Genomic DNA, 9,516 nt, shown 5'->3' with positions numbered 1-9,516 from the left:
TAAATGCATCCAATTCCCTGCTTTGCAGGAAAACCTTGTCAAGAAATGCGGAGGATGTAGCAGTGATGAATTGGCAAGGGAATCTTAGAGGTCTTCTCCAACCTTAATGATTGTGTCTTTAAAAACCCTATCCCAGATAGATAACACTCCCCCCCAGGGCCTGAGTGCCCTGGGGTTGTGCTGTCTGTGGCTGCCCTGTGGATAGCATCCCACCACAGGTTCAGCGTTATCAAAACGCCCGGGGCCGTTTCTCAGGTCCGATGGGTTTCGTGTATCTGCGCACATTGGTCTTCACTGTAGCTGTTGCTATGCTGCAATTGAAATACCTGTAAATAGTTTTGTACAAACGATGTATGTCCAACTTTTATTAAAGATTTTGAAATAACCACGTCTGAACTGCTTTCGCATCTTTTCCAGTGGCTCTTCAGATAGCTCAGGGTTATTCCCAGCACCAGAGCCCACGGGCCATACAGCAGGGACACCCAGAGCAGGGCGCACGGGGGAGATCCCCGTGGAGCGGACCCCGCGGGCGCCGGGCAGCCCGCGCAGGGCTTTCCCGCCGCGGCCTCCCCGCCGGCAGGGCGCGCCCGCTCGCTTTCTCTGCCCTCTTCGCCACGCGGCCCGGCTCGTCCCCCGGAAGCGCCGCCGCGTTCCGCCCCTCTCTCCGTTCCGTTCCGTCCCGGCCCGTCCGCCGCCGCCAGCATGGAGGAGCCGCCCCCGGCTCTCGAGCCGGCGGGGAGGGAGCAGCGGGACCGCCTGAGCCTCTGGGACCGCCGCCCGCATCCCGCTGCGCCGCTGAGCGACCGCCAGACCGACTCGGTGCTGGAGTTGAAGGCGGCGGCCGAGAACCTGCCGGTGCCGCCCGAGGTGAGGCGGCGGCGGCGGCGCGGCCTGGGCGGGTGGGGGGGGCGGTGCCACGTCGGCGGGCCCGGCTCCCGCACGGCAGTGCCTTCGGGGCGCCCGCTGGGCGGGCCGGCTCCGGGCCCGCGGGGCTGGCAGTGGGGTTGGGCTGCCGCTCCCGTCACGTCCCAGCAACCCGCACGGCCTCCGGGAGTTCTCGCTGACGCCTCGGTTCGTGGAGATGCGTTTCTTGCGGCCGCTTGTTTGGATCCAGATCGGTTCTCGGGTGCTGTCACCGCTGTCGGTCCTTGGTAATGCAACCACAGCGCGGCTGAGGCTGGCAGGGCCCTCTGGGTCCACCACGGACACACAGAGCAGGGTGCTCAGGACTACCTCCAAGCAGCTCTGGGAGATCCCCACGGAGGAGATCCCACAGCTTCTGGGCAGCCTGCTCCATCACCACACAGCATAAAAGGGCACCTGGTGTTCAGAGCACCATTCTGTGCTCCACTTTGTGCCCGCAGCCTCTGGTCCTTCCATCAGACACAAATGACAGAAAGCCTGGCTCTATTCATTTGCACAATTTACGGCTGCTCCAACAAGCAACTTTTAGGCACAACATTTAGAAACTCAGTGGCTTGTTGTTACCATGGAAAATATCTTCTCCTGCCCTGTTATAACATATCAGGCTCTAGTGAAGCGATGAGAGTTATTTATGAATGCCCACTGGCCACTATGTCTGCAAAGAGAACTTCAGGTTGGATAATAGCAATTCTCCAGAGTAGTGTCAGTGCACTGTCAAAGACTGCCTGGGGAGGAGGTGGAGTCACCATCCCTGGAGGTGTTCAAGAAACAGATGTGGCACTGAGGGACATGGGTTAGTGGAGAGGTGGGGGAGGGGTAGCAGTTGAATTAAATGATCTGAGGTGTTTTCCAGCCTTAATGACTCTATGAAAGGGGAATAAAACATTTACCTTCCTTAATGATTTTTTTTCTATGAGAGTTTCCACATTTGAAGAGGACCATTTTGTAGGTGATAACACCATTTAACTATCCAAGTTAGTGATCAGCAAGTGTTCAAAAGGTTATAACAACAAAGGAGAGAGCATAAACCAATTCCTGAAATACACCTGTTTAATTTCATGCTTCCTGGTTCTTCTTTTATGTGAGCTACTGGTAACTGTGTGAGTAAAAGCTGGCAGATATCCAGAGTGATTGCAGGAGGATGTCCTGCTGTTGGAGGATGTTCTTAAGGCTCTCCTCAGCTTTGCCACAAGACAGGTGATGCGTTTGCCAGTTGGGACAATGGGAATATGAAGACGTTTGGTGTTGCAGCTGTTTTTGGCTTTTGATGAAGTGGGTTAGAAGAGCAGCTCCTCAGCTGTTGGAGAAGCAGACTCCATTGGCCTAAGGCCCTGTTTTTCCACATGTGAATCCTGGTTGTTCTTTCTTTGCCAGAATAATCTTATCAGGTAATGGACATTTTTTTTTTTTGAGTAAGCAATCCTACAGAGAGTTGCCAGACTGTTTTTAAGCACCGTTCTCTGGTTTTATGTTATTCATATTATTCATATTCTCAGCAATAGGAAACATGCTTCAGGTGTCAAGTGAATCAGAAAGGTCTTATCCTGATAAAGATCTGATAACAGTCTTCCTGAATTCTTACATTTTCCCATACTTTTATAGTGCATTTCTGTCAGTATATCATCAGTTCAAATGGAAATTGATGTATACCTTATCAATATTTTGGGTGCCTGCACTAAAAGCAGATGCCAGCAGTTTTCTCAGATTGAAGCTTTGGACTGTGTTACTGTACTTGAGCAGGGTACACTGACTTTTAAGCTGACTGACTGAAGTTTGTGTGTGTTTCTGAGCAGCTTCCCATTGAAGATTTATGCAGCCTAACATCCCAGTCATTGACTGTTGCACTGACAGCTGCAGTGCCAGAATCCACGGAAGATGTTCTCCTGAAAGGATTTGCCATGCTGGGGATGGAGAATGAAAGAATTGAAACAGCGCAGCAGGTAAATGATGCTGGGGAACTCTGTGTTGCAGTGATCTTCAGAAGGCTCTTTATAAATATATGTGTCTCCTGCATGCTTTTTGGAGTCTGTGTTAAACTTTCTTTGGGTCACTTTTCAAGATGTGCAAAGAAACCTGTTGGAAAAAAAAATCATTGTTGTCTGAGCTGTTGAGTAATGGATGCTTTCCCCATTTTGAGTGAATATATGAGAGTAAGGAATATCTTAGATGGGGCTCATAATGTAGAAGAATGTCAGCTCCCACCCATTTTTTAATGTGACAGCTCTGATGGTTCTTTGTGCAAATAAGACATGAAATTCAGTCTTTCCCATTTTAGTTTAATGATGGAGTTGGGTTTTTTCTTGATTAATAATTAAGTTGCTGAACGCCTCTGCTTCTAACAGAAGCTCATCTTCTGAATTCCTGTTTCATAAATCTGTGGTGATTTTCTTTTTGTAATTGATTTTATTGCATGTGTGGTGTGTGTTGTTCTCACCATAAGATCTCTTCCAGTTCTTCTCCTGGTTTGCTCAGCTGCAGACACAGATGGATCAAGATGAAGGTGCCAAGTACAGGTACGTGTTCTTCCTCAGTTCCTTTTGTGGTAAGTAACTTAAATCCTGAAGGACTTCATTGTGTCCATATAATCTTAACATGTGTGCAGGTTCACCTGCTGTGTAATACTGCAACAGCTGATGCTTTCAAAGGCTGAGTACTCTGCTGCCATTCTGAAGGCTGTTGCCCTTGTGGCAGAGCAGTTAAGAGACAGATTTCCTTTTTTGGAAAACTCCTTTTAGGCAGTTTCAGCCTAGTGTATTAAGGCAAATTGGAATCAGTGTTGGTTTGTAACCTAGGCTGTAGACAAAGGCAATCTAAGAGCTATCATGTGCCCTTTCAGCTGCCACTGGTGTTGAAATGCCATTCTGTGAGGGAGGTTCTGGCCCACAGATGTGGGTGGTGGTCATTTGTGCTGTCACCATTCACAGTGACTGTATGTGTGAGGCTGTATCTGCATTGCCTGCATTCCTTGACGCTTTGTTCAGCTCCACTTCTGAGACATGGCATTCTCATCTATTTTTGTCCAACTGACTTTGCCATCTGCATCTGAAGAGCCCTTTCCCACTCATGTTTGTATTATACCTCAGGAGTGTAAGATGTCTGACTGGCTCAGCCAGATCTGCAGATGGTCTCTTTGGAAACTGGCCTGGTTTGAAACTTTACCTACCCTTGGCTATGAAGAGATGATGCTCTTCCTCTTGTTCTGACACTTCAGGACGTGGCATTTCCCATAATCAGAGCTCTGTGAATGGAGAGTAGTTTGTAGGGTGGCCGTTTTGTCTGCAGGAGACCAGTGGTGCAGAGGAAGATAAGTGGTTCTTTGCCTGATCAAATGAGACTAATCGGAGCTGTGAGTCTACGTGCTGCTTTGTGTGTGGTAAAGCAGAGCTCAGGAGTTCTAGCTGACACCAGGAGTAATTCACATTAAATGGTGTTGTAGTCAAATGGACCACTTGAGGCTGGAGTTTGTCATCACTGATGTTAGATGCACAGTTTTTCATTTAGGCCTCTTTCAACCCTCTGCTAAGTTTTGAGCCCTCTGGGTAACTGCAGCTGCTTTAGGAGGGTGAAGTAATTTCTAAATGGGAACTGAAAATGGCCTTAGTGAAAGCAAGGTGGGTAGAATTGGCTGTGAGCAGTAGCCTGCAGCAATTGCTGCATTTGTGTTGTCCATCTAGACATTCTTTGCATGCTGTAGAGGAGCTGAAATGCGTGCTGCTTCTTCCTCTGTAGTTGTGCTGTGAGGGATGCCAAGGCAATGGAGTCACTGCAGTGGCTATTTCAAGCTGTAGAGTTTTATTTCTTCAGGTCGTGGAACATCTGCTTGACATACACACCCTTTTGCTGTGAGTTTTATTCCCTGAGATGCATTAACACTAAGAAAGGTAGTGCCAGTGTCCAGTGTAGGCAGATGGATTTATAAATGTGGGAAGGGAAGTTTTACTTGTTTCCTGATGATTCTCTTCTTTCTAGGCAGATGAGGGATTACTTGTCTGGCTTTCAGGAGCAGTGCGATGCTATATTGCATGATGTGAATAGTGCCCTTCAACATCTGGAATCACTGCAAAAACAGTATCTTTTTGTGTCCACGAAGACGGGAACGCTGCATGAGGCCTGTGAACAACTTTTGAAAGAGCAGGTGAGCTTTGGTGGGAGGATTACTGGAAGCTTCTGACATACCATAAACCAAAGGTTTATATAATAGGCTGAGGAGATTTGTGAGCTGTGGTGACAGTGCCTCTGTTTGCTTTGGACCACCTTTTCAGAGCTTCACCTGCATGTAGGGTGTCAAACTTTGTGCACAGAAACATTGAGTATGTGCTGACACTCTTCATTCAGGACGAGTTGCTATTGATGCCTGGCAAGTGCAACCTTTGTGATAAATAATTCATGTCACTTACAGGTGTATTTTGAGCTATTTGAAGAAGTATTCTTTTGTTATTATTTTCTAGCTTATTTCCCAGATACTTTCTTTCTCTGCCTGACCTATTCCAGCAGTGATACAGGGGACATGCTTTCTTAGGTCTTGGCTGTTAGAGGTGTGAGGATGTTTTGAGGCATGATGCGGCACGTGGCAAGATCTGACCATTTCAGAACCTGAAACTGTGAAAGATCTTGCTCCAAAATTAACCTCATTCATTGTTGCTTTTTTGTTGGGGGAGGAAGAACCATGGAATACTCTTTTATATTTTTCTTTGCTTTTACTCGTAGACTTCTAAATAATTTTTAACTGTGGCTTGAATACTTTTAATAGCAGAGACATAGCACATGGGTAGAATGTTCATCTGTTGCTCGTGGAGAAATTGCTGGAACAAATGTTTAAGGAAAGAAGTACCTCATAAGAGAGGGATGGTAGACAAGATTTGTTATCTCTTCTGAGAACAAAAACATAAGTAATATGGGGGGGGCATGCTGCTCTCATCCCCACCTACAGTGGTAGTTCAGGGTAGCTGATAGAAGAAAGTTCTTAAATACGTAGGTCAGAATTAGAAACAGCAATTACAGTTTAATTAAATTGGTATGAAATCCCTATTTTGTCCATGGTGAGGGATTTTTGTGCAGGTAAAAATAATGTATGCATCAAAATACAGCCCCAACAAATAGAGCAAATATATAGATTTGCTAGATAGCGTGGGCTGCACATGGAAGGAGAAGAGAAAGTAGCTTCGTAGTTACTGTCTCTGCAAATCTATTCTGACCTTGTCTGCATTACTGTGGATGATCTGAGGTACTCAAAACTGGAAAAAGGAGAACTTTAAACAGCTCCAATCCTGTGATACAAGGCTCTTGGAGTTCTCTGAAATACAAATGACTGCTCTGCTATGTGCATGCAGGAGTACCTGTGGAATGCTGACACACCCACAGAACCAACATTTTTGGAAGTGACATGTCTTTCTCTGATATGAGAGAGAGCAAGTGTGAAAGAACAGGAGCAGGCATGCATGCACTGCTTTGTCCTTCATCTTTCATTATATGTGTTCACGTGCAAGTCATGTGGAGCTGGTTAGCACTAGTGTGTGCTGAGAGCATTTTAAGTCTTAATCTTGAATATATAAATTGCATGTTGACTTACTGATTTTCTGTATTTTATTGTTTTCTTTTAATAGTCAGAACTTGTTGACTTGGCTGAAAACATCCAGCAGAAGCTGTCTTATTTTAATGAGCTGGAGAGCATCAACACAGTAAGCACTATTGCACTGTTAATAGGATTAGTAAATGAAAGTGTACAAATCTTCTGAGCTTTGTCACTAAAATGAAGTTGCATTGATTCTAGCAATAATACTTTGTTTTTTTTCCCAAAGAAATTGAACTCACCTACGTTGTCTGTGAACAGTGAAGGATTCATTCCCATGCTGGCTAAGCTTGATGACTGTATTGCATATATATCGTCACATGTAAGTAATTCTGAAATATTTTTAGTTAAACCTTAGGTTTCACAAGTAGATATTCAAGCATGTTTTATTTTCCTCTGAAGTATTCTGTCTGGCAGTAGGAATGCAGAAACAACAGTTTATACATGTAATTTTTTTTTCACTGAATACATTTATTATTCTGCTTGATTTTAGTCAAATGCTGCCTTTAGTTTGTAGAAAGTAGCATTTCTAGCTGGTAAAATAGTATCTTAATTTTTGATAAGCTTTTAACTCTTCTACTGTTCTCATTTAGAATGGATTTCTTATTTCTTTCAGCCAAATTTTAAAGACTATCCTGTGTATTTGACTAAATTTAAACAATGCCTTCTGAAAGCTATGCACCTTATCAAGACATACACTGTGAACACACTGCAAAACCTCACGAGCCAGTTAATGAAAAGGGTAAGGTGAATCAATAAGTGGTAACTCAAGCTGTACTGGAATACGTAGTGTAACGCTGTATAGCTTTCATGTGGGGTTTTTATTTTTTATTTTTTGAGGGTGGAAGTGTCTGCAGTTATCTGTGAAAGTAGGTGAGCCCTTTCATGGATACCACATTTTGTATAGATGAGCCAAGTTTCAGCTGAAATTTGGTGGAGACTTAATGGCTTAGCAGCAAAAGGAAAAAAAAAGTTGAAGACTACATAGATGAAGTTGCCAAAAGCCAGGAATGGTTAAGCAGCTGAGTTAAAACTGGGTAACAGAGCAGTGGCACAGCTGCACAGAGAGGTGGTGGAATCTCCTTCTCTGGAGACGTTCCAGACCCGCCTGGACGCCTACCTGTGCAACCTGGGCTAGGGAGCTGCTTTGGCAGGGAGTTGGACTCCGTGATCTCTGGAGGTCCCTTCCAACCCCTACAGCTCTGTGATTCTGTGCCCAGTAACTCTTGAGTCATCCACAGCACATGCTGCTGTTTGTGTTGCCAGATGATAAGAGTGCATGAGAGAAATACAGAACTGGGTTGGGGGCAGCCTTGGAGGTGGATTGTGGGAGACAAAGAGAGGTTGTGGGGGAATCCTTCAAGGGTGAATGCAGGAGCCAGGAATCAGAAGGTAATGGGGATTTTAGAGTTTTTTATTGAAGACTGTTGCTGAGTAAAGTTGGTTAAATGGCATTGAATGTATTTTTGTGTTCAATTTGTGGGTGTTTTGCACACTTCTGAAACATCTCACATTTGCATCTGCTAGAATTGGTTGTGGTCAATTAGTGCTTATTAGTGCTAGAGTTCTTGCAGATTTTATCTGTTTACCCAGCTGGTCCAAGGAGCTGCAGGAGCAAGCATCTCAAAATCTGAGCATTTGAAGCTCGATTGCAACCTGAAATTTAGCTTCTCAGCTCTGGGACTGATAGATACAAGGGAAATTATCTTCCATTGTTGCACCACTGTTCAATGAGCAACAGTCAGTAGTACTGTGGCAGATGCAGAGAAAACCACTGCTCTGATGGAGAATGCCTTAATTGCTGAAAGTCACTTTCACTATAGGAACTGTTGGTTGAAGCTTTCAGTGTGGGTTTTGTTTGTCTGACACTATCAGAGTCCTGAGACAAGCACACCTTTATAGGTGGAAAGTATCAAAGACAGTAAAAATGCAGCTCCCTGTTTTAGAGCATAATTATCTCAGCCAGTTAATGCTAGAAATCAAATTTCCATTTTAAACAATTATTTTTTGGGTTTTTTTTTTTTTTTGCAGGATCCTTCATCTGTGCCAAATTCTGACAATGCCTTCACATTGTTTTATGTTAAATTCAGAGCTGCTGCTCCCAAAGTCAGAGTAAGTAGATGGGCAGGTAACTTAAAGCTCTGAAATGGGTTTTGAATTTATTAGTAGCATGCATGCAAGGATTGCATATTAACAGTCCAAGGAAAAAAAAAAAAAAAGTATTTCTAAACTATTTCCCAGTGATTGCAAAAAATCATTTACTGATAATAACTTTTTTTTTCTTGAGTAGACTCTTATTGAGCAAGTAGAGCAAAGATCTGAAAAAATGCCAGAGTGAGTATATCTACAGATTGTTTCTCAACTATTTTAAGTTCTTAAAATCTTTATTTTTGTTAAAATAGCTAAAAGGGTTGTAAAGAGAAAAAAAAAAAGCAAGGATGCATTACAAAAAGAAGGAAAATGAGTGCTCACCCATCTCTGAAGAGCTAGGCTTACAGGGAAAGAACTCCAAAAAGGAAGGATCTTTAATGAGAGATCCTTTCACAGTGGTAATCAGCCCTTCAATGAAGTCTAAGAGGGATGGTGCTACGCTCCTCCCCTTCAGGTCACACAGGTGAATCGCCTTCACCTGTGCTCCCAGGGCTGACTGGGTCTTTTCTTCAGGTGCTCATTCAGTGGTTCAGGCCATGACTCAGCAGTTCCCATACTGCAGTTTAACGCATTGTTTAAAACAAAGCTTTGGAAATCAGTGTGATGTAGATTTCAAAGTGGTTATTAGAATGAAGGTTTTGTTTAGAAAAAAAAAAAAAAAAAGAGTATTAGGGTGCAGTTACTGTTCTAATTTCTCCATTGTCTGACTAGGTATCAACAAGTTCTCAATGAAATCCATCAATGTTACCTGGACCAGAGGGAACTTCTGCTTAGTCCGAGTATCTCCAGCACCGTTACAGAGTTAACCAGTCAGAACAACAGAGACCATTGTGCTCTGGTAGGCAGAAAGTGGTTACCTGTTGATTTTCATA

At 44.1% G+C, this 9,516-nt stretch overlaps 2 protein-coding genes across 3 annotated transcripts in view; both read left to right on the top strand.

The window, feature by feature from the left end:
- Nucleotides 1-9,516, top strand: part of GTF2F2 (general transcription factor IIF subunit 2) — a 162,798-nt gene that overhangs the window by 113,291 nt on the left and 39,991 nt on the right. The window lies entirely within an intron of this gene.
- COG3 (component of oligomeric golgi complex 3) overlaps nt 688-9,516 on the top strand; it is a 28,106-nt gene continuing 19,277 nt past the window's right edge. The window contains exons 1-10 of one of the 2 annotated variants that reach the window (XM_065743927.1): nt 688-867; nt 2,718-2,864; nt 3,376-3,437; nt 4,894-5,059; nt 6,528-6,602; nt 6,723-6,815; nt 7,110-7,235; nt 8,525-8,605; nt 8,784-8,827; nt 9,356-9,482. In XM_065743927.1, the coding sequence (XP_065599999.1) occupies nt 703-867; nt 2,718-2,864; nt 3,376-3,437; nt 4,894-5,059; nt 6,528-6,602; nt 6,723-6,815; nt 7,110-7,235; nt 8,525-8,605; nt 8,784-8,827; nt 9,356-9,482 (1,086 nt within the window). In that variant the 5' untranslated portion in view covers nt 688-702. Of the gene's footprint in view, nt 868-2,717; nt 2,865-3,372; nt 3,438-4,893; nt 5,060-6,527; nt 6,603-6,722; nt 6,816-7,109; nt 7,236-8,524; nt 8,606-8,783; nt 8,828-9,355; nt 9,483-9,516 lie in introns of those variants that run through there. The other variant, XM_065743928.1, reaches the window with a different exon arrangement.

This window comes from Cyrtonyx montezumae, unplaced genomic scaffold (assembly GCF_038088225.1).
Source record: "Cyrtonyx montezumae isolate F1298 unplaced genomic scaffold, pur_monq_1.0 scaffold_3, whole genome shotgun sequence".
NCBI classification, from domain to species: Eukaryota; Metazoa; Chordata; class Aves; order Galliformes; family Odontophoridae; genus Cyrtonyx; species Cyrtonyx montezumae.
This window is presented reverse-complemented; position numbering and strand designations above follow the sequence as displayed.